Source organism: Sceloporus occidentalis, unplaced genomic scaffold (genome assembly GCF_023333645.1).
Source record: "Sceloporus occidentalis isolate IW3139 unplaced genomic scaffold, rSceOcc1.0.p SCAF_2, whole genome shotgun sequence".
In the NCBI taxonomy this organism is placed as follows: domain Eukaryota; kingdom Metazoa; phylum Chordata; class Lepidosauria; order Squamata; family Phrynosomatidae; genus Sceloporus; species Sceloporus occidentalis.
Genome location: NW_028316982.1, coordinates 6,438,208 through 6,462,396, shown reverse-complemented (window position 1 = coordinate 6,462,396; position 24,189 = coordinate 6,438,208). Strand labels below are relative to the sequence as shown.

Genomic DNA, 24,189 nt, shown 5'->3' with positions numbered 1-24,189 from the left:
ATATATTTGTGGGGCTTTGGTCTATTTTATTTTGGCTTTTGATTAGCTGTCTTTTGGGGATGGGGAGGCTGCTGGGATGGGAGGTGATGACGACAAATCTTTGTTGTTACCCTTGCAAAAGAAAATGCTGAAATATAAGAGGGAAGAATCATATCTTCTCTCTCTCTCTCTCTCTCACACACACACACTGTTCCTCAACAGCTCTGGCATGCATTAAGAGTAAAACCGCTTTCCATTAAATCGAGATAGTTTCCTCTTTTCTAGCTAAACCTGCTGCTGAATCTGGGTCAGGTGGAGAAATTATTAATTGCCAAGTTTCTAAAGCGTAGCTCAGGAAAAAGCTGATCTTCTTCCCCTGCCACTGCTTTTTAAATCTCTAGGAGAAACAGATATCTAAGAAATTGAATAATACAAAGGAAAATTCTGTTTAGGATTAAAAATTGCACACTGAAGAAAAAGAGTAGAGAATTTTAAATAAATTTCTGTTCCACACACACACAGAAATTTCATCAGAAGAAGCAACTCTGTTGGAATAGAGAACTAGGCTACACCTACAGTGTAAAAATAATGCAGTTTGATACCACTTTAAGTACTGTAGCTCCATCCTATGAAGTCCTGGGATTTATTGTTTTGAGCTTTCTCTGCCCACGAGTGCTTCTGCCTCACCAGAGTGCAATTCCCAGGATTCCATAGGATGGAGCCATGGCAGTTAAAGTGGTGTCAAACTGCATTATTTTTACAGTGCAGACACACCCCTAGAGTCTTTCCCACTCAGTACAATTACGGAATATCAATCCCACTTTAACTGTCAAGTTTAATTCACTTCCATCATAAGTGTATATATGGTGTCTGTGTGTGCTCGCACATGTGCACGCGTGTGTGTACAGCATGCATACATTTATATATAGGTATAGAGATTCTATATATTTGAGGAAATGCATAGGGGAAATTTTTAGTTTAGAAACTTTTCAGGAATAAAAAAACAATAATCCATACTCTTTGTCAAGCCAGGGTTCCAATCCACCAATAATATCTCCTGAATTGTAAAGTGCACTGGGACTCCCATTAACAGTGCGATGGCTCATGCAAAGAGCAAACCTTAGTGATCATACCTAAGGTTTGATTGGATAAAAAGGAATTTTCTTTGCATTGGGTTAAATACAGTTGCGTAAGAAATACACTTTCTGACTCTGACTACACCTAAAGGGGGTATTTATTTATTATATTTATTTGTATCCTGCTCTTTCCCCAGGACTAGGACTCAGAGCGGCTTAACATCTGATTGTCTTTCACTTAGAGGTAACAGTGCTGTCAAAGGAGTCAGCTTCTTCTCTTGCTTCCTTCTCCAGAGATAGCAATGAAATGAGCTGAAAGTAGAGATGGAAAGAATATTCTATACAGTCGGCTCTCTACATTTGCAGTTTTGACTTTTGCAGATTTGATTAATCCCAAGATCCTCAGATGTAACTTTATAGTCAAAGTCTGTTGGAAATTGCCCATCGAGTCATGCTAGAGGACCTAGATATTCCTAGAGAGAACACTTCTCTAGCATCTGTAGGTCCTTCAGCGTGATTCTTAAAAACACACTATTGAAGCTGACCATAGAGTTGCGCTGGAGGACCTAGAGATTCCTAGGGAGGTGTTCCCTCAGGTTAAAAAATACAGTAGGTTCTTTTAATTTGCATTTTCCCCTCTTTAATGGAGGTTAAACCTCAGTGGTCCCCTATACTGCATCGGAAACCGCATGGCCCATATAGAATTGGGACTGCACTCTTGGTTGCCACTAACAACCAAGAATTTGGTTTGGACACACAAGTTTGCATCCAAGGTCCTGAGTAAGTGCAAGACATTACTAACAAGCTTGGCACAATGTGGACATACTTTGGCAAAAGCAACACCTGCAGCCATTTTGAAATGTGAGCACTGAGAATCGATGACCTGCCTTGCCCCCATCTGACTCTTCACTCACAGTGTAAGATGGTGAGCCCATATGTTCTGGGTCCCTGTCAGCTATCCAGACTGGGCTATCACATTGCTTCACATTAGCGAACATATGTGTTGCACTGCATATGTGTTACTCCAGCTTACAGTGAATAATGAAGTGCTACAGTTTTCATATTTTAGTAAACATTTCTCCCCATTGGTTTATCTACCAAAGCATACCTGTATGTTGCAGAGGGGAAGGGATTAACACACTGTCCTAGGCCACATACTCAGAAAAAACACTGAACTTAGCCTGACACATATAGTCTGATTGGTGCTCTGTGTATGTTTGCCTTACAATGCACCATATATTCCATTATGGCCCCCGGGCACTAATGAGGAACATCAGAAATAATACTGAGCATGGTGTCTCTCAACAAAAATGTGCCCACTACATTTGGTCTTCTCATTGACATGCCTTTCAGCAGTTATACCAGCACCCCCTCCTGGTAACTTTTCCAAGCACTGAGTACGGGGCGGGGGGGAGATGGGACATGGAGTTGTGCAGGTGCAGCATTATGCTCTGCCTGCTTGATATGGGATCTCACATTGAAACTTACAGAATCTCTAGCTAGCATGGCCACTGGGGGGATTTTGGAAGTTGAAATCCAGGAGAAAAAGGGGTAACTCTGTCAAACGCCATAGCTGGGATAAGGACTTCTCTTTCACAACCCATCGGTGCCTGAGCAGAGCCCTTGGAGAATCATCCCTTGGGTGTCTATACCATAAACTAGGAAGAAATGTGTGTTTTTGGGAGTAGCAACATGGATTATGCACATAATGACTTTTCTCCTTTTTGGTAATGCTTTTCACAGTTTCTGGTATTGCTCCACTGAACTTCCCCTCCAGATTTCCTGCTCTTGCTAATAAATTGCAGATAACTCCCATCAAGTCACTAAATTCTACTATTCTACTGGAGTAAACCTATAGGTAAAATTGGACTGGATTATGTGTTGACTTACTACTCAAAATTTGATTCAATGAGCCAACACCAGTTGGAAATAACTAACAGATTCCAGTCTATGTAATTTTAGTGCTGATGCACTACAGTAGGAGATGGGGGAGATATTCCGAAGGAATGTGTTTAATTCAAATTTGATTTCAAAAATTACTATCTTCTTTCACATTTATAACCGGCAGTACTGGTTCCAATTTTTAATGAGAGGAGAAAAGATGCATAAATGGTTGCACCAATAAGCTTCATATTCATTAGTGTTGCCCTGAGAGATTTATCAACAGGATGTGGAATCCTATAGGACCACTGTGTACTACGTAGCATCGTAACACATTGATATATAGTGAATTCTGGTGTGACCCCCACATATAGGTAAGCAACCACTGAGATCGATGGGGGTCCATTCCCATTGATAGAGAAGCAGCTGCCTGACATTCTCACCCCCTCCTATGAGCAATCGCTGGGCAGAAAAAGGAACTCTGTCACAAGTCCCCTTCATGCCAGAGATCACTTGTGCAAGGGGTGCAAATGTTAGGTAGCTGCCCTTCCATTGACAGGGGAACACACACATCAATTGCAGCAGTTGCTTACCAGCTATGGGATTTAGGAGACTTTCACAATCCCTATGTAGCCCTTAAATGAAGGGCTACATGGGTATTGTGGTTATGCAGCAGTTGTGAATGCGTAACTGTAGGTTATGGATTTGCAGTTGCCCAAAAGAATTCTGGCCAGAGTGTTTGATTAGTGTTGTATTTAAGTGTCCCTCAAAATCCAGTTGTGAAACAGAACTTCGAGCTCTGTGAAACATTGGACTGGAATCCCCAAATCAAACCCATACCCCATTGCAACTTATAACAAGACAAAACCCAATGGGTCAACTGCTAAATAGTAAGTCAATACTTACATAAAGCCCAATGATTCAAAGAGGTTGCTCTAATTGGGCCTAGAAACTGGATTCAGGTTCTCATTTTGGCTGTAGTGCGCATGCATATTTCATATCTGCATCCTTGTTCAAGTAGAGAGGCAATAACGGCTGCGAGTCTCTTTCTCTGTCTCTGAAAACAGTGAGTTCATGCCAGCTATGGCAATCCAATATGTTTGCCAATGGAGATGCAACCAAGGCAAAAGTGAGCATCCTGCAGCCCTCTAGATATTGCTGGGCTGTAGCTCCCTTTGGCACTAGCCAGAAAAGCCAATGGCGAGGAATGCTGGGAGCCGCACTCCAAGAACATTGGTAAGGTTACAGGATCTCTGGTGGGATTCCTGCATGACCTAGCAGTGACTCTGTTAGGAGATATTTTTGCAAGTACTTCCTGATACCCACAGTCATGTTTTCCCCTTTTGCATCATTGTCCTTAAGGCACAAATAAAATATTACAATACATAATCAGCAATGGGTATAGGAATAGATATAAAGTATACATCTGTATATTAATGTGCAAAGAAGCTCAGAATTTGATGGCTTGTGAAAAATTAAAGAGCCAAGCATCTGTGGTTGGAAAAATGATTACCGGGTCGAAGGCAGATTTTGTTGTTGTTCTAGAGTCAAAGGAACTACAAAGACATAGAGACTCAGGATGAATGTCTTCCAGGTCAGGGGTGAGCAAGTGGAGCTCGTAGGTGGTGGGCAACCCCAAATCCATTTTTAAAGCCTCAATCATTCTACCAAGTTTTTAAAATATTTTTTATTGCCCCATATAACCCCTAAGGGGAATGGGAATCAATTTTATAAAATTGTCACTCTGCAAGCCATTTTAGGGCCAGAGTCCTTAAAAACAACAGCAACACAAGAATTGAACTGGAAGTTGATTCTTTGCCACTTTCTGTTTTTTAAAGGGGGTCTGAATAGAATTGCCAGAGTGAAACCCTGGGCTGGGGTGAGGATTGTGTTTGTTGTTGCTGTGTGCTTTTAAGTCACTTCTGATTTATGGTGACCCCAAGGCCATACAGGGTTTTCTTGGTAAGATCTGTTCAGAGGAGGTTTGCCCTTGCCTTCCTCAGAGGATGAGAGAGTATGACTTGTCCAAGGTTACTCTGTGGGGCTTCATGGCTGAGTGGGGAATTGAACTCTGGTCGCATGAGTTATAATCTCAACACTCAAGCCACTACATTTCAGGAGGTGTTGTGTGTTACCTGGTTGCATGAAAAACAGCACCTGCTGAAATTCTCTCTTCTGCACACCCATTAAAGCATGGGAACATGCTCCAGTTTTTTGCTTTGGCAACCCTTGAACTGAACATCAGCTCTGGGTTACTTCCTAATTTTCTTTGCAGGGCAACCCTCTCTCTAAAAACCCCCAGCAACTCTCCTGGCACTTCTGGAAAAGTAGAAAAATTGTCCTTTAAATGAGGCACTTCAAGCCAATCTGTGAAGATTTTGGAGACTTCTGGGTCCCCTGGGGAAATCATCATATTCCCCAACCCCCAGCAGTTGCTCACCCCTACTCTAGAATAGACATCCTCAAACTGGTGCCCTCTGGAGGTGTCAGACTACAGCTCCCACCATCCCCAGGCAGGATGATGGGATTCACACTTGTGGATCAACACGTCCAGAGGGCTCAGGATTGGGAATGATTGCTTTCAACTCTTTAAAGCCAGGAGAGAGCTAAGACAATATCAAGACATTTGATCCCTCAAGGCTTTTCTTCACTCCAGACCTCTGTCAGTGTCATACTAGTTTAAGTGTCATGGTGCCTCTTCAAAGAACCCTGGGAACTGCAGATTTACAAGTGTGTTATAAATTGCCTCCCAAAGAGCCAACACACCACACAGAGAAGTACATTTCCCAGGGCTCCTTGGGAAGAGGAAACAGATATCCAACCAAAATCCAAAATACATCTGTGTAGACAGGAGGAAATAGTGATGTGGGATTAAGGCCTCTGGGAGCAGCCTGATCCTCACGTTCCAATACTTTCCAGCTGTGCAAGATGGCAAGGAAGGCTGTGCAATGCTCCTCGTCGCATTCAAAGGTCAGTGCTGGCCTTGGCCGTCAGGGCTTGGATCCGAGCCGAGTTGCACATCTTGCAAAGGATGTGGCCATCCAGTGGGTAGCAGCCCTGGTTGTCGCCTTCGGACAGAAGCCCTCCACAGTCCTGTCCAAGAAAGGAAGGAACGAAAGAGTCATGTGAGTTAACAAATTCAGTGGTAGCTAATGAAAGCCTATGGGGAATGAAAATTTTTCAGTGGTGCTTAGTGCCTTCCATGCCAGTGAATCTCCTCCAGGGTTTACTGCAGACTTTAAAGGAGTTGTGCAAGGTATTCAATCTCCAAATGGGTCCAGGAAATCTCCTTTAAAGTTCACATTAAAACCTAGAGGGGATTCCACACTCTATTGAAATAGATGTCACCAGCTGCTTCCAATGGGGACATTTCTGAGTTCCAGCTCTCAATGTAACTTTTCTAAGTTACTTATTAATAATAAATAAATAATCCCCCCTTAAAACAGGATTAAACATGTTACAATTAAAATATCTATTAAAAACACAATAATAAAATAAAAACAACAACACACAATAAAAAATTTTTGGAGGCAAGACACACAGGATTACTCCCCAGCCACATGGCCATTGGCTAGAGTGACTTTTCCCAGGACATGTCCTACATTTCAACCTTCTGTCCAGGAAGAATCCCAAAATGCCCCCCATTTTGAGCATGACTAAAAAGCATGAATTCACATTTATATTAGTGTTTTTAGCTTTTATTTGGTAATGCCCTACATTTTCTGGAATGTCCTACATTTTATGACGCTTTGGCCTCTTATGAGGTTATAATATCTGATGACCCTACCATTGTCTTGCCATCAAAAAAGTACTAGGAACTAATAATGTTGTAATGTGTCACCTTGTTGTCTTAGGAGTTATTAATGGAGGACTTTGGACACCTGAAATTATCTGTGTAAATGCTGAAGATTACTATACGCCAGAGATGGGAAAGCTCTGGCCCATAAACCAGATGTGATCTGTGGGGGTTTCCCCTCCATTCCATTACCACCATTTTCAGCTATTACCACCAATCATTGATAACGGATAAGAAGGTACATGTTGAGTCGCTCTTATCTGGAATTTCAAAATTCAAAATTCTCCACATGGGAAGCTGAGAGAGTGGCGCCTTTGCTTTCTGATGGTTCAAAACACAAACTTTGTTCCACACACAAATTATTAAAAATATTTTGTAGAAACTCCAGACCAATAACCAATAAAAATTAAGGATAAAATAATAATAAAAATATTATGTATAAAAGTACCCTCAGGCTCTGTGTATGTATAGGAAACATAAATTAATGTCATTTTTAGACTTGGATCCCATCTCCAAGATATTGCATGTATATGCAAATATTCCAAAATCTGAAAGAAGCCAAAATCCAAAATACATCTGGTACCAAACATTCCAGATAAAGGAGACTCAACTTGTATATAAAAAATTATCTGGCCCATGAACCAGATGTGATCTATGGTTGCTGTTGTTTTTTCACATCCAACCACCAGCTTTTTCAGCTCTTATCTCCAACCAGTGACCAAAGATAATAAAGTATTTAGAACAAAAGGAACTGTTTCAAGGAATTAAGCTGTTTTGCAGACTAGGAAGAAGTTGGATGGAACTACTTGGTATACAAATCAGGGTTTGTTTCACAAATTTGCACACTTTCCCTCTGAATTCTCTTGTTTTGTAGAACAGCATCAGTTTCATGAACTTCTTTAAGGCATATGTTTTCTGAAATAAAAAACAGGCTCCTATTTGTGGGTCAAATTCTCTTCTCAGTTAAAAATTCATGTAATCAAAACAACCCTGAGAACATGCCAAAAAGTGACAGACATGTGGGCAAGCGTGATTCAAAACATAAGCTCTACAAAAAGATGAGCAAAATATTTACACACTGCTTAAAATTCAGCAATTGCAAGCATCCTACATGAGCAATAATTGATCTGATCTTCAAATAATCCACGGATACCATCCAAGGATGAAGAAAGGGTCCAGGCAGTCCAGAAATGTTTCCATTCAAGTTGTCATGTTACTCACTTCAAAACTCTTTAAGGCCCACTTTTAAAAAGGGGATATTTGTTTGTCCTGAAGGTAACGGGACCAAGCCATGCAGTCCAAATCCAAAGAAACTCCACAGAGGTTGAGCGTCTGATCTAGGGCTGAAGATGGCAAGGCATGTAGTTCTGCCATTTTGAAATATTTGTCTTGTTTATGCTAGAATTCATAGGCTATAATGTGAAAAATCATTGGAAAAAATGTGGAAAAATGTTTTGTACTCTACATCCATGGGTGGAAAACTCCTGACATGTTTCATTCTTGAATGCAAGAATGAGATAAGCAAAGATTTACAACCCTATTACCAGGTTGCTATGAAAGACACCGGAAGTATACTTGATTCAAAATGGAAACAATTTAGGCAACGACAATGTTGTTGTTGTTGTGTGTTTTAAAGTCATTCCCAACTTATGGTAACCCTGTTATGGGGTTTTGTTGGTCAGATTGGTTCAGAGGGGGGTTGTCTTTGCCTCCATCTGAGGCTGAGAGAGTATGCCTTGCCCAAGGATACCCAGTGGGTTTCCATGGCTGAGCAGGGATTCAAACCCTGGTTTCTAGTTGAATATTCAAACCACCACATCATGCTAGCTCAAAACACGCTCCCGTAACAAAAAACTGATTCCATACACTTTATTCTCCATGCATGCTAAAGATACTCACCTCACACCGGTAGCACTGCACATGGAAGTCACGATCCAAGGCCACGATCCGGACAGTCTCCTCTTGGCCCTGGGCTGGCATGATGGGCTCTTTACAGACAGAGCACCGTGGAGCAAACTTCCTAGATTATCAAGAAGGCCCCTATCAGTGAGAAATTCTGACCTTCAAGACAACTAAAAACAGAGAGATAATGGTTCTACCTCCCTCTGCTATTGCACTGTATGATGTCAAGAAGTCAGATAGAATGGGCAGGATCCAGAGGTGGATTTCCACCAGCAGAACCAGGAAGAGAGAGGAATCCAACTCCCCACCTGCAGTCCTGCTGCCAGGTGATCTGAAATCTATTTCTGGGGCTGCTAGAAAACCATCTAGGGCAGTGGTTCCCAACCTTTGGTCCTTCAGATCATTTGGTTTTCAGCTCCAATAATTCTTGAATGAGGCTTCTGGGATGAACTAATGGCGGACAAAAGTGGGGAACCACTGATCTAGGGCAATTCTAGGAGTTGTCCAGAAGGGTTCAAGGAGGAAGGAATTCATGACTTGATGAAAGCTGAACTGCACTTTATAAAACAAGAAGCAAATTAGCAATGGAGATGAGGCATTTTATGTACAGAAAACATAACAGAAAATAGTTTTTTCTGTTCAGAAAATGCTGGGTTTGGTGCAGCAAATAATATTTCTGGGCACAAAGTAATATTTCCATGCAGAAAATAGTTTTCTGTGCAAAACACCTGCATGTAAACTTAGCACCTAATAAGTTCCAAACTGTGAATAGTTTTTAAAAACAGCTGTTTCAAAGACTTTCTTGCAGCAAGAAAACAATTACTAGAATTACTTGTTGCGTCCTTCAAGAAGATAATTAGTGAATAACCACATTCCCAGTGCAGATACACCACAAGTGTCTCTGGGAAGCCCCCAAAGTAGGGCCTTAGTAACTGTTTGTAATTGTTTCTTAGTGGTAAACTGTTTCTGAGTATGGAAGTTCCATTTATTTGTCCTGGCCTGAGTGTGGCAAACTTACTTTTTGTACTACAACTCCCAGAATTTTGCAACCAAGATCCTTTATCCCTTTCCCTCTTTCTTCTCAAGCCCCTTACAAGCAAAGAGACACCCAGCCCTGTACCTGTGGAAATCCTCAATACAGTGGATGTTGCCACCAGCGTCCACGGTGAAGGGGATACCATCCAGGCTGCGCTGGCATATCACACACGTGAAACAGTGTGGGTGGTAGGCCTTGCCCGTGGCTCTCAGGATCCGTTCCATGATGGGCTTGGCACAAACGCTGCATTGCTCCAGAGTGTTCTGCAATGGGAGAAGATGTCATCAAAAATGGGTCACAAATAAGCGATCAGAATTGAGGGCTCCGGATCTTCCCAGAAAATCCATAGTAGAAGGTAAACTTTTCAAATGCATGTTAATGGTGTTACATCCTGATTCTCCTGCTAAATGTGCAGGGCATGGTTTGGCCTATTTGCTCCAGTAACTGGTTTTGGGCCATACATCATCTGGACTCCTCGGGGACAGAGGCTTCACTAGGGGGGTGCAGAACACAACAGGTGACACTCCACAGGTAGCATGGCTACTAGGCGAGAAAGAAAGGAAATTGTCCTTTTTTTGCTTATATGGCAGCTGCACCAGACACCGAACAGGCCCTCTGTAGGCCATGGCAACACCCTCATTAGCAATGGCCTTTTGTTTAGAGTCCGGCATGAACAGGTCAACTGGCTGCTGCTGGAGGCCACAGTGATTTTGGAGTTGTGTTGTTGCTTGTGCAACAGTCACATTGGACTCTGAAGGTCACTGCTGGAGAGGCCCCTGGTGTCTTCAGAGTCTGGCTCAGCTGCTCACGCAGATATTCTAACTACAAAGGAGGACAAGACACCACAAAATGTAGGATATTTTAAAAAATGTACAAAATTCCAAAAGAAAAACTGAAAACATGTATACAGTATAAACGTAAATGCATGCTTCTTAGTCAATGGAAGGCATTTTGAAATTCCTCCTGGACAGAAGGTTGAAATCTAGGACATGTCTTGGAAAAGGAGGACATTTGGTCACCCTGCTTATGCACCAGCTGCATCAGAATCTGAAGGCCACTACTGGGGCCCAGTTCCTTGGGGTGATCCAGAGCCCACAGTGCCGTCTGGATCAGCAGTGGTCTGGGTGGGCAAGCATCTGGCCGAGAGGCGGAAGGGTGGTAGGGTAGGGCAGCCCAGCCCTCCCCCTGCACTGAGTGACACCAACTGCAGCGATGGCACTGTCCATGAAGAGGACATGGGGAGGCCAGTTTATTTGGCCTGTATAGACAATGCCTTACTTCCACTTGTGACACTATTGCCATAGTCATAATTCAATGGAATCAATGGTACTTAAAAGAATGAAAACTTGCCAAGTTCTCATTATTTTAATGGCTCTACTCCAGTTGGGATCAATGCATGGATTCAGGCCTATGCTTCTGATTCTCAAAGAATATTAAAAAGGTGGCCTGTGCTAAATAATTGACCTCATTCTCAATGCATATATTCATTTCTATTTTGATCTCTCGAAATCTCTTTGCATCGTACATGGGACATCAATTTCCTCTCTCCAGTGAATAGGAGATGATTCCTAAGGATGCACATGGCCAGTCACTAGTGGGCATCCAATATGGCAGGCCTGCACCACTGGAGACCACTGGAGTAAAACTGAGCAATGCACTGTTGCCTGCTTGACATTTCACCCAACAATATTGAACAGTTCTGACCAAGGAGAGAAGCAGAACGATTGACAAGACACAGGACACTACTGTGCACATCTTGCTTGCCAACTCACAAGCTATGCAAGTCTGTACTGAAACAAAGTACACCGTAGAAATAATGCAGTTTGACACCACTTTAACTTGCCATAGAGCCATCCTACATGACCCTGCAATTTATAGTTTTATGAGGCAGGACAAAGATCTTGTAAAACTAGCATTCCCAGGATTTGATATGATGGAGCTATAGCACTTAAAATGGTGTCTAACTGCATTATTTCTACAGTGTAGATGCTGCACATAGAGTGAAAATGGCGAGTAATTGCACGAATGATTACCAAATGCAATTGCACAAATAAAGTGATATCGGAAATGCATTGTAGCTGAAATCCCGAAAGTAAAAAGATGCGCATTAATGCTTCTTTGTGACCACTTTAATGGCGGGCTTTGTGCGACATCTTGTGAAATTATTTTGCATAATTACATGATCTTTCTGATATATTCATGGGATAAACTCCCTAGGCAATCCCTTTATATCCCTTCATATCAACTTAATATCAGAAAGGAGAGAGAGGTGAAAGGAGGCTGGATCTTGGGGTAACATAACTCTTGGTAGTGCTGTGCAGAAGGAGGCACTGGTAAACCACTTCTGAATAGCTTTCACCATGAAAGCCTGATGAAAAGAGAACCCAACATGCATACCAGGAGCTGGCATTTCAATCTGGCACCCCCCTGGGCTTCCACTGTACTATTCAGGCACATCCTGTTCTTTCCAGTGATATGCCCAGGCCTGGGACAGGGACATCTTTTTTCTAGAGAACTGCCTCAATACCCACAAACCGGCTGAACTTGTCTTGCCAAGCTCAAAACAGGGCAAAGCTGGCAAAGGAGGGAGAGCGGCAGCCTGGTGCATTGTAATCCCCTCCCTCCCTTCCTTCCTTGTGCCCAAAATTTGGCTCAGCAGCCACGTTGCTCCACCCGCAAAGAGGCCCAAAAGTCGCCAATTTTTTCTCTGCTTCCCAGAGGGGTTTGGGGTACAGCTTGAGGTGCAAGAGTAACCAAAGTTTAAATCTTATTACATGTCTCCAGTAGCCTGGTAATTAGTCGACACCAATGTTTGCAGACTGCTTATCCCTCCAGGGTTTTCTTGTACTTTTTAAAACAAACCATAACAAGAGAAATATTTGAACTGAGATCTGGAATGCGTGTCTGGAACTGCTAGCATGGGGGGGAGGACGACCGGCACTGGCCTAAGAAAATCTGATTTATCAACATAACATCATGTCAAGCATGGATCACTCCAATAAACTGTTTGCATTAGGCAGAAAGGACAATGCTTTGGAGCATGTGTAGAGTTTCCTTCCCCCGGAGTAATCACAGTTGGGCCACACAAAGGATGAGAAATACATGTGGAAATTTTCTCATCTTTGATGAGGAAAGGTTTTTCAGATAGAGGTGCAAATCTTTGTACGGTTTAGGCAAGAATAGTTTCATCATTTCCCAGCTCACATTGTCAAAAATGGAAGCTTTTAAACACGATTTCCAGTTTGGGACATATTCTGTGCAAAATGTGCATGTTTTTTGTATGGAAAAAAGTATTTTTGTGCAGGTAACAACAACTGTTGTTGTTGTTGCTGCTACTGTTATTGTTGTTGTCATCACCACCACCACCATCAGCACCACCTGCCTTTTCCTCAGTTTGGTACTCAAGGTAAAAATAAAGAGTTAAAAACAGTAAAAAAAAAAAACAGTAAAAAATGCACAGCACACAAAAGTTAAAAAGCAAAGTTTCTCAAGCAGAAAGAAGACTTTTCTGTTCAAAAAAATACACTGTTGTTTTGTGTGTGTGTGTGTGTGTGTGCAGCAAATGTGTTTTCTGTACAGAAATTATTATTTTACACATGCAAAAGTGTTCTCTGTGCAGGAAACCTCTTTTCTACTAAGAAAAAGGAAACATTTATTTTTCACACAGAAACCTTGAGATGGAAAGATTGTTGCCTGTTTAAGATGCTCCTTGTCATAGTTTCTGGACACTTGAGAAATCTTTTTTTCCTCCTTTTTTCTCCTATGCTTTTTTGGGGGTGGGGAGGAGGGGATACTTCTGCATATTCTGTCCTTCCCTCCTGCCATTGGGATTAATCCTTTGTCATGCCACATTTTTGGCCACTTTACGTGTCCCAGTTTCTCTCTCCCAATTTCCCCCTTTGCCCTTAGTTTACTCCAGTTGCTGCAAACTGAGTTCCAAGTGCCACAGGAGTTTGGGCTCAGTTAACGAGAGGAGAAGCTTGAATCTTGCCCTTCCCAGTAGGTTCAGGCAATGGCAAAATGCTGCAACTTCTCCTAGCTTCTGTGTTCTTCCTCATGGATAACTTTGGCCATCTTGACCACACTCTCATGTTGCTTGGCCATACAGGTCCTGGTTTTCAGCTGTGAAATGTTGGAGGATATGCTTATACTGAATCAGATCCTTGATCCATCTACACCAGTTCTGTCAACTTTGATTAGCAGGCATGGTTTCCATCACAAGTCTTTCCCAGCCCTTCCTGGAGACATCAGTGGCATATCATTCCTGGAATTCTCCCACCCAAGTAGCAGCCAGGCCTGACTCTACCTAGCTTGCAAAATCATGCAAAACCCCTTGCCACGTCTAGTCTAAATCCTAGTTTTCTTTGGTTTTCCACTAGAAGCATGTCTCATCCTCCCACTCTGCTACCACTACTTGGAAAGCATGATTAAAAAGTGATACACTGGTTTCATGGAGATGGTAGAAATGCTTCTAAGATTTTGACCAAGAGTGTGCTGTCTTTAACTGAGTTACTCCTCTTCCTCCCCAAAACCTCTCCCACTCCTGTTTCCTTTTAGCTTCACTTTGAAGTAACAGGTATTCACTGAAAATGGAGGGTTATTAGGCAGATGGCAAGAGCGTCTCCATAACAGGCCTGAGCTCTGATTCTGTTTTTGCTTCCATTCATCATGGAATTAAGATAACAGGACAAAAAAGAATGGAAAATGTCTTCCCACAACAACGCCTCTGAGCCTACATACTCTACATACAATTACGAGGAGAAATGACAGGAAATTGACCCATTTGTGCCAAAGTACCCCTGTCATGTTTCACACTATCTCATTTCATGGGCCATTTGGGGATGAGCAATTTCTCTCCAGGGCAAAAGATAAAGAAATAGCTCATGCACACCTCGGGTGCCATGCACAAAAGCATCACTCCACAGCACTCTCTGGTTTTTGTTTTGTTTCCCTCTGCTATGTATCCTTTGCACATAAATGACAGGCAATGGTGATAAACGTATGATTATGGCTCTGTTTCCTCATAGCTCTCCCCCACTTTGATATGATAGTAAGTATTTCTGGCCACAAAATGTCCCCTATACAAAAGCTGGGTTGCAAAACACTTCTTTCTTACACAGGATTGCAAGGAAGAACCTGTGTGTGCTAGAAGCCTCTGTGTGACTGTGATAGCCATGTCCAGAGGAGGGTGACCAACATGGTGAAAAGTCTGGAAACCATTAAGCCCTCTGAGAAGTGGCTTAGGGATCTGGGTATGTTTAGCCTGGAGAACAGAAGGGTAAAGGGTGACATGATAGCCCTGTTTAAATATTGGAAGATCTCTTCCAACTCTATGATTCTATATTTCTAGCAGGTGTCACAATATGGCTGACCAGTCACCAGGAGACTGGCGCGGTGGTGTCCCCCTTGCCTCCTAGGTCGGATCTTGGAGAAGTAGCCCATTCCACCTGTACTATTTGTACTTCAGGGCCCCTACCCTAAAATTGTTTTTTCTTTAAAGTGGCCAATCACATTGTCAGATAACCTTCACCCTACTTCCATGATGCAACTGGCCATTTCTACCTATTCCATTTACTCTTGTTGGTGTTGGGTGCCTTCAAGTCATTTCTGACTTTTGATGACCCTAAGGCAAAAGACGTGGACAAGCTGGAGTGTGTCCAGAGGAAGGTGACCAAAATGATGGAAGGTCTGGAACCCCTCCAAGTTCTTTGAGGAGTGACTTAGGGACCTGGGTGTGTTTAGCTGTAGAAGAGGTGATATGATAGACATGTTTAAATATTTGAAGGGATGGCATATTGGGAATGGAGCAAGCTTGTTTTCTGCTGTTCCAAAGACCAAGACATGGAGCAATGGATTTAAACTACAAGAAAAGAGGATCCACCTAAACATTAGGAATAATTTTTTTCCGACTTCACATTAGGAATAACTTCTGGACAGTAAGAGCTGTTTTGACAGTGGGAGATGCTGCCTTGGAGTATGGTGGAGTCTCCTTCTTTGGAGGTTTTCAAGCAGAGGCTGGATGGGCAAATGTCACAAGTAGGGCTTGGATGGTGTCTTCCTGCATGGCAGAATGGGGCTTGACTGGATGGCTACTGAGGTTTTGTCCAACTGTCAATGAGTAAATGACAGCATCTGTTCAGATACAGACTGCATGTGAATTTAAACTTGGCCATGGAAACCCATCATGGGCACAAGTCATACTCTCTTACCCTCTGAGGTAATGGCAAACCCTCTTTTAAAAAATCATGGTGAAAAAAAATCTTGTGTTAGGTTTGTATTAGTTTCACTCTAAGTTGAAAACAACTTGAAAATACACAACAAGAAGAACAAAACTGCAACAGCAACAACAGACTAGTTCTGACAATGTCCACATTTCAGTAGCCACCTCAAGTTCCTCCATCTGGAGAAAGGCAGGAAAATAAATAAATAAAATAAACCATCATCATCACCATCCCAGGAAAGAATCTTGCCTGAACTGAAAGACAGCTAGAATCGTCCAAGCTACTGTATTTCCCATCATGCTGTACGGGTGCAAGAGCTAGGCAGTGAAAAAAGCATATAAGAGGAAAATCAATTCATTTGAGATGATGCGCTGGAGAAGAGTACTGAGGATAGCATGGATGGCCAAAAAGAAAAACAAATGGTTTCTAGAAAAGATCAAGCTTGGATCAAGCCTAGAAAAGATCAAGCCCAAGTCAAGATGATCAAACTAAGGCAGTCGTACTTTGGCCAAATGATGAGAAGACATGAATAATCGGAAAAGACACTAATTCTAGGAAAGGTGGCAGGTGAGTAGAAAGAGAAGAAGACCACATGCCAGATGGACAGACTCAATCAGGGAGGTCACAGGCTTTACTTTGCAGGACCTGAGCATAAGAGTGGAGGATAGGGGGGCTTGGAGACATCATCATCATCTCAGGAAAGAATCCTGCCTGAATTGAAGAACAGCTACTGCTACTAGTGAAGTTCTGAGTGCAATATAAAATAGCTTCCAGTGTTCCTATGAGCCACATAATTTCCATGGTCTCTAATCTGACCTATGACTGCTTCCTTACACAAGCAATGCAACACATTACTTCCAACTATGACATATTTGTTAGGGCCGCAGTTGAACAGGGAATGCTTCTTGCATCCCATTCTTACACTGCTGCTTCTGGAGCATCACCCAGGAAAACAGCAGAGGGCCTTCTGCTCTTGAAAAAAAAGCCACTCTTCTCTCTTAACAATGACAGCCAGATTCATTAAGCTTGTTAAAAGATCATAAAAGCCCTTGGAGGTAGAAGCACACACAGTCTATGCTTGACTCTTTTATTATTATTGGCTGGGCGATAAAACCGCCAATCGCGAGGTATAAATTGCAGTAGCCAAGACACAAAGCTGCCAGACGCAGAGGAGTGGGGAATGATCATCCATCCCGATGCACCAGTGGCTCTGGAAGGTTTGGGAAGTAAAAGCTGGAATCCTGTTGTAATCATGGTGGAAGAAATTGGATATTTTTATCCAATACGGAAAGGGTAGAGCCAGCATGGTGTAGTGGTTCGAAAGTAGGACTAGGAATCTGGTGATCTGGGTTCAATTGCCCACTCGGCCGTAGGAAATCATCTAGGTGACCTTGGGTGAATAATACTCTCTCAGCCTCTGAAAGCTAGGTTTGACTTAGGGTTGCCATAAATTGAAAATTACTTGGCACATGACAACAATGGAATGGGTGCGTTTAGTGCAATAGTATGGAAGCAAAGGGTTGGTGGATGGCTACTGAGCATGGATATAAGTCCCACATGGATGTGCACTGTAATCTGTTAGGCAGTGTTGCAATTTATCAATCAGGTGGCATTGTACAACCACCATGTAACTCTGACCATCAAGTTACCCTCCATTTCTTTGGTGTAGTATCTCATAGAATCATAGAATTCAAAGATATAGCCGTGTTAGTCTGTAGAATCAGTATGTAAAGAGATCTTGACATTTTCACATACCAGTGGCATATATATGTCTGTCCCTGGTTTCCACCTCACTATATGCATCTGAAGAAATAGACTGAAGTCTACGAAAGCTCATGTTGCCAACTTCTTTATTTCAGTTAATCTCAAAGGTGCTACAAGATCTCTCTACATACTCATAGAATCATAGTGTTGGAAGGGACCACAAAGGCTATCTGTTCCAGCCTCCTGCCATGCAGGTATTCACATTTAAAGCACTCCTGAAAGATGGCCATGCAACATCTGTTTGAAGATCTGCAAAGATGGAGTGTCCACCACCCTTCTGTCAAACAGCTCTCGCCAACAGGATGTTCCTTCGAATGTTTAGATGGAATTTCTTTTCTTGCCCTTTGCATCCACTGGTTTTTGTCCTACTCTCTGGAGTAGCAGAGATCAATTCCCATCTTCTATATGACATCCCTTCAAACAAGAGAAAACTCAACTGGAGGCATTGTCTCTATTCCACCACCACTGCCCAAAAGCCAAGCTGACTATGGCATTCTGGGAGTTACAAAACAGTAACTTTACCAAGCATTAAAATAGGAGGAGGAATCCTGTGGTCCTTCAAATTATAATTTCCAGCACCTGCAGCCAACATAGCTAATGGCAAAGCATTACTTGGAGTTCAACACCTGGACAGATATAGGGTTCCCACTCCTTCCAAGAATAGTAGGGTGTTGTTGCCTTTTGCTCCCTAAAAAGAAATTTGAACAGAAAAGACCCTGGGGTTGGAATAGACAGCCCTTGTAGTCCCCTCCAGATTTAAGATTTGACGATTCTATGATTTTATTTAAAGATGGCTATCCTGTGACCCTTCAGCCTTCCATTAACCAGGATAAACAGGCCCAGCTCTCTAAGTTCTTCCTCATAAAGTTTGGTTTCCAGACATTCTTGACCAGTATCTGCTTCTAAGTAACAAGAACAAAAACAACAACAAGATCAAGGGGCCCTTTCATACTACACAAGTATAGCATTATGATTCCACTTCAATTGCTATGGCAACATCCTGTTAGAATCCTGGGATTTGCAGTTTAGGGAGGGGTACCATAGTAGTTTGAGTGTTGGACTACAACTCTGGAGACCAGGGTTCGATTCCCAGCTTGGCCGTGAAACCCACTGGGTGACTTTGGGCAATTCATATCCTCTCAGCCCCAGAGGAAAGCAAACGCAAACCCTCTCTGAACAAATCTTGTCAAGCAAACCCCATAGTAGGGCCACACTCTCTCAGCCACAGGGGAAGGCAAAGGCAAAGCTTCTCTGAACAAATCTTGCTAAGAAAACCCCAGGATAGGTTCACCATAGGGCTGTTACAAGTTGGAAATGATTTGAAGGCACATTACAAGAAACATCAAACATAAAATTCTTAGGTAGAAAACTCTAGGGCTGTCTCAAATTGTAAATCCCAGGATCCCAGAGGATGTAGCCCTGGGCAATAAAAGTGGAATCACAGTGTCATAATTTAGTAGCCGGTAGTATGAACAGGTCCCCAGAGAAATTGTGGCAATAGAATCGGCAGACTTAAGGGACAAAGTTCTTGTAGTTTTCCACTATGGACAGCAGGTAACAGCTCAGGTCCCTGAATATATCACTGTATGAAGATAAAAAATAATAATTCTCCACATAGAAAATCAGTGTGTCAGGGACAAAGATGGCCATCTCCTGCATCTTTTGGACATGGAGCACAGCTTGTGTTGTTGCTGCTGTTGTTGTGCTTTCAAGTCATCTCCAACTTACAGTAAGCCTAAGGCGATCCTATATCATGGGGTTTTCTTGGCAAATTTTTTTCAGAGGGGACTTGCCATTGCCCTTGCCATTGCCATCCTCTGAAGCTGAGAGTGTGTGACTCACCCAAGGGGCTTCCATAGCTGAGTGGGGATTTGAACCCTAGCATCCAATGCTCAAACCATTCATCACACTGGATTTCAGCTTGTGTACCAAGTGAAAGTTCCAAGACTGAGAGTTTGGACTGAGTTTTGAAAATATGGGCTATTGCCATACTGCACAATTAATGCATTTTGCAATGGAATTCTGGGATTTGTACTACTGTGTGCTATTTCTCCTTCTCTGTTAGAGAGCTCTGGCACCACAACAAACTACAAATCCCAGGATTCCATAGCATGGAGCCATGGCAGCTAAAATAGAGCCGAAGTGCATTAATTCTGAACTGTGGCAGCAACCTAGAGTTTTGATATGAGAATGAATTGAGACCAGACACTACTGAACACACTGCAATAGGATGCAAAGAGAAAGCTATCTCTTAGCAGGCCTTGAGGAAACGGATAGTATAAATCAATTTCCACACCCTGTGATGGAGGCAAAATATTTTCAGGTATTTTGGAGGAAGGAAGGTACTTGGAGGGGCAAGGGCCACGTTATGGAACATTATAAGGCATTATGAAGCAAGATGGGATAATGAGATCCTTAGGACGCAAGAGATTTACCCAAGGAAACAAGAGTCCTGATTCTTGAATTTGCTGCATCTTGTGTAGTATTTAATAATGGTTCACCTTCAGGAGGACCATATTTTTCTGTCCCATCAGAAGGAGTGCAAGGGGAGAGCATACTGTTCCAACTGACTTAGACTAATTTCAAAAATATGACTTTTTGTTTTGCCACCAAGAAATAAAAGAATAAGAAAGGAAAACGGAAGCTGAGGATTTTGCAGAGGTAAACAAGACAACCACCAAGGGACAGAAAGGAAGAGAAAAATCCTATTACAGTACAGCTTTTCCATTTTCCTGATTAGTTTTGGAAATTTGAGCTTCAAATTGATTTGAGTGCTTTTTTAGCACTTGTACCTTGATTATCTTCATGTCTAAAAATGCAAGAATTAGAGGCGCATTAATATAACTGAAAACTGCTTTCTTCAAAGGACACCCATCTGAAGGGTTTATCTGGCAATTACGGCTTCTGTTTCCCTGCAGTTGTCCCCTGGCTCCAGAGCACCACTTTCTCATGCTTATGAACCACAATAATAGTTTTGTTTCTCTGGCAGTGGAAAGGAAAGTGGTGGTAGTGGGGTTTTCATTAGAAAAAGAGACCAAGGGGAACATTTGGCTGAGGACCACTGCATTACTATCATTTGCCATCAAGTCAACTTTCTCATGGTGACCCTTTGAATGAGAGACCTCCAAAATCCCTGCTCACCAACAGCCCTGCTTAGGTCTTGCAAATTCAATGCAGCCCTGGATTCCACATATCCATCTCTCATATGGTCTTTTCCTACTGCCTTTCACTTGGCTGAGCATTATTGTTTTTTCCAATGTGTCATGTCATCTCAGGATATGTCCAAATTATGACAGCCTCCTCATCATCATCATCATCACCACCACCACCAGCACCACCTTGCCTTGGAAGGCTGGCTGAGACCCCAAAAGCTCAGAATTTCATGCAAATGGAACAGTATGAAATAGTTAAAAATATATACAATGTACAAAGAAAGGCACGTGTGCTTTCCTTGATGTTCATCTAAAGTCAACATAATGTACAGGGCTGAAACCATGGAATTTCTTTTTTAACAGGCGCAGAAAATACTTTTGCGTAACCATAGTTTAGCATATCATTAGAAGCTGCAGGGTAGGATTTTCATCCCTGCGGGGGATTTGTTCTATGTACCACCCCAATTTGTCTGGATTCGAGATGGTGCAGGTTTTTCAAACAAAAGGACACTTGAAAGGAACAGAAAGTGTCCCTCTTTTCTGCCTCCTTTGCCTCCTTTCCTCCCTCCTCCCAGGAAAGGTTCAGAAAATCAAAAACACGTCAGGACACTTGATACGGAATTATGCAGCCATCCATTTTCAGCAGAGCTTTAAACACATCTCCATAATGTATAGGAAAAGTGTTTAAACAACAATAAAAAGGAAGATTTAGTGGGATTCATAAAGGTGTCTCTTAAAGCAGCGTGTCACCATTAAAATAATTAACGGAGCATAAAAGAATCACTAGTTGGAACGGGAAAGAGCTTGGGGTTTACGGGGTTTTTTAAATTTTAAAAAGTTCTTTGCAACCCGAGGATAGGCAAGGCCAACTTGGGTGCCAAAACCCCTTTCTGAGAGGGGGAGAAAAAGCAGTCTATAAAAGAGGGATTTCAAATTTTAAGTGGCACGGTGCAGATCTGAGACGCAAAGGTTAAGAGAATATTAGAAGGGCAATAATTCCATCTGATTAAACTTTTATCTGGAGCGGCTGTAAAATGTTCAGAATGAATTAAAGGTTTTTATTAACAGATGTAAGGGCTCCATAAAATGATCTTCTGAAATCTGAAGTGCCAGAGAAGGGAGGGTCTGAGCATTATTATTATTATATATTTTTTTGAAGAACAAAGTAATAGTATCATAAAGTTATCCTCTGATTGCTGGTTTAGAAAGGAGAGAAGGAGGGAAAGAGAAAAAGGAAGTGGGTCACAGAGGTTACAGCAAATTAAGATGTTTTGTAATTTAAGCAGAGAGAAGTTCTTTAGGGAAAATGGTACCTGTAATCATATGATGAGCCTGCTTTTTATTCTCTGGGTCTATAGCGCTCTGTATTCAATAAAGTTAGCAAATCTTTTATTATTTAAATGTTACTGATTTTTTTTCTTTGCAAGGAAACACTCAAATAATAACAACCTCCCTTACATCCTATGACCCTCCCCAACTTGCAAGTGCTTAATGAAATTTTTTAAAAATCATAAAATACAAGCAAACGACAACAAGGTATTTTTTTGGTTAAAAATATATACTAATACAAAGGGGAAATTTTGTTCCCTGCCCGGCATTGTACGCCTTGCCTCTTTCCATAGAACTATGTGCAAAATGTTAATAGCCAAACTTGATGTTCTACAAGAGAAATGAGATCGGTCTTTTGACTTTTTCCAACAGAAAAGCAGCCATGACAGACTGATTGTGAATAAAAGAGTGTTTGAGGGAGGGATCTTAACTCATTCCCTTCCTACATTTAGGGCACAAAAGCCAAATATACATGCATAGGATGGGGGATACATGGCTGAACAGTACTACATGGGGAAAGGACCTTGGGATTTTTGTTGAACATGAGCCAGCAGTGTGATGCTGCAGCAAAGAAGGTGAATGATATTTTAGCCTGCATTAATGGAAGCACAGTTTCCAAGTTGAGAGAAATAACAGTCTCACTATATTCTATACTCAGTGGGTTTTCAATTCTGGATACCTCATTCTAAGAATATAGACAAGTTGGAAGGGATTCAGAGAAGGGCAACAAGTAAGAAGTGCTAAGAAGTATGGAGAACAAAACCTATGAGGAGAGGTTGAAGGAGCTGGGCATGTTCAGCTTGGTGAAAAGAAGACTGAGGGATGAAGTGATCCCACTCTTTAAATATCCTAAAGGCAACCACAAAGAGGAGGAGGAGGAGATAGGCTTGTTCTCTGCTGCCCCAAAGGGGTCTAATGGTTTTAAGTCACTCAAATGCATGGACTGAAGATTCAAGATGCACGGTTTACTCCATGCATCTGAGAAAGTAGGATCAAGTCTACAAAAGCTTATGCTACAACTTCTTTCACACAGTTGGTCTCAAAGGTGTGTAAGGGGGAGACTTTCCTATAAAATGGCCCCTCAAAGTCTTGAAAAGAAAATGGTATTACAGGAAGACACCTTAGACAAGGAAATGGAGGGTGATTGAGGAAAGTTACAGTACCAATCTATTCTGCTTTGGTCAGGTCTCATCTGGAATCTGTGTCCAGTTCTAGGCACCACAATTCAAGAAGGATGTTGATAAGCTGGAGCATATTCAAAGGAGAGCGACTAAAATGGTGAAAAGTTTAGAAACCCCCAAGCCCTGTGAGGAGCAGCTTAAGGAGCTGGGTAAGTTTAACCTGGAGAAGAGACAATGAAGTGGTGACATGATAGACATGTTTAAATATCTGAAGGGATGTCATACTGAGGTTAGAGCAAGTTTGTTTTTTGCAGCTCTAGAAAATAGGACCTGGAGTAATGGATTCAAGCTACAGGAAAAGAGATTCCACCTGATCATTAGGAAGAACTTCCTAACATAAGACCAGTTCAACAGTGAAACATGCTCTCTTGGAGAGTGGTTGAGTCTGGAGGTTTTTAAACAGAGGCTGGATAGCCATCTGTTGCTTTGATTGTGTATTCCTGCATGGCAGAAGGGGGTTAAACTGGGTGGCCTTGGGGAAGAGTCTCTTCCAATTCCATAAGTCATTCTCCCACCAAAGGGGACTACCATAACTTCTCCTTCTTGCCTCTGAATCAGTAAGTGAAGGGACAACTAATACTCTATAGATGGGATTTTGCTGAGGAAGGGAGTCAGTGAAATAACACAACTGTCAACGATTTGGCAGAAAAAGGCCACAACTTTATTGAATACAGCAAACACATAAGAGGGTTGGCCTGAAAGCATGAGCTCTGAATCTGTCATCCACCAACCCCTTGTTGGTTGATGAACCGAAATGCCTGGTCACGGCCAGGCATCAGGATGATAGAGGGGGAATCGGCTTAGAATGTGCATGCCACTTAGGGAGCCGGTTATGCACATATGCGCATCTTCGCCCATGTCATTGGAGGATG

At 42.2% G+C, this 24,189-nt stretch overlaps 1 protein-coding gene across 1 annotated transcript in view; it reads right to left on the bottom strand.

Moving 5' to 3' along the window:
* Nucleotides 1–158: 158 nt before the first annotated feature.
* LPP (LIM domain containing preferred translocation partner in lipoma) overlaps nucleotides 159–24,189 on the bottom strand; it is a 319,004-nt gene continuing 294,973 nt past the window's right edge. The window contains exons 11-13 of the mRNA XM_089508677.1: nucleotides 9,755–9,933; nucleotides 8,632–8,752; nucleotides 159–6,029 (exon numbers count right to left, since the gene is read on the bottom strand). Of these exons, the coding sequence (XP_089364803.1) occupies nucleotides 5,901–6,029; nucleotides 8,632–8,752; nucleotides 9,755–9,933 (429 nt within the window). The 3' untranslated portion in view covers nucleotides 159–5,900. The remainder of the gene's footprint in view (nucleotides 6,030–8,631; nucleotides 8,753–9,754; nucleotides 9,934–24,189) is intronic.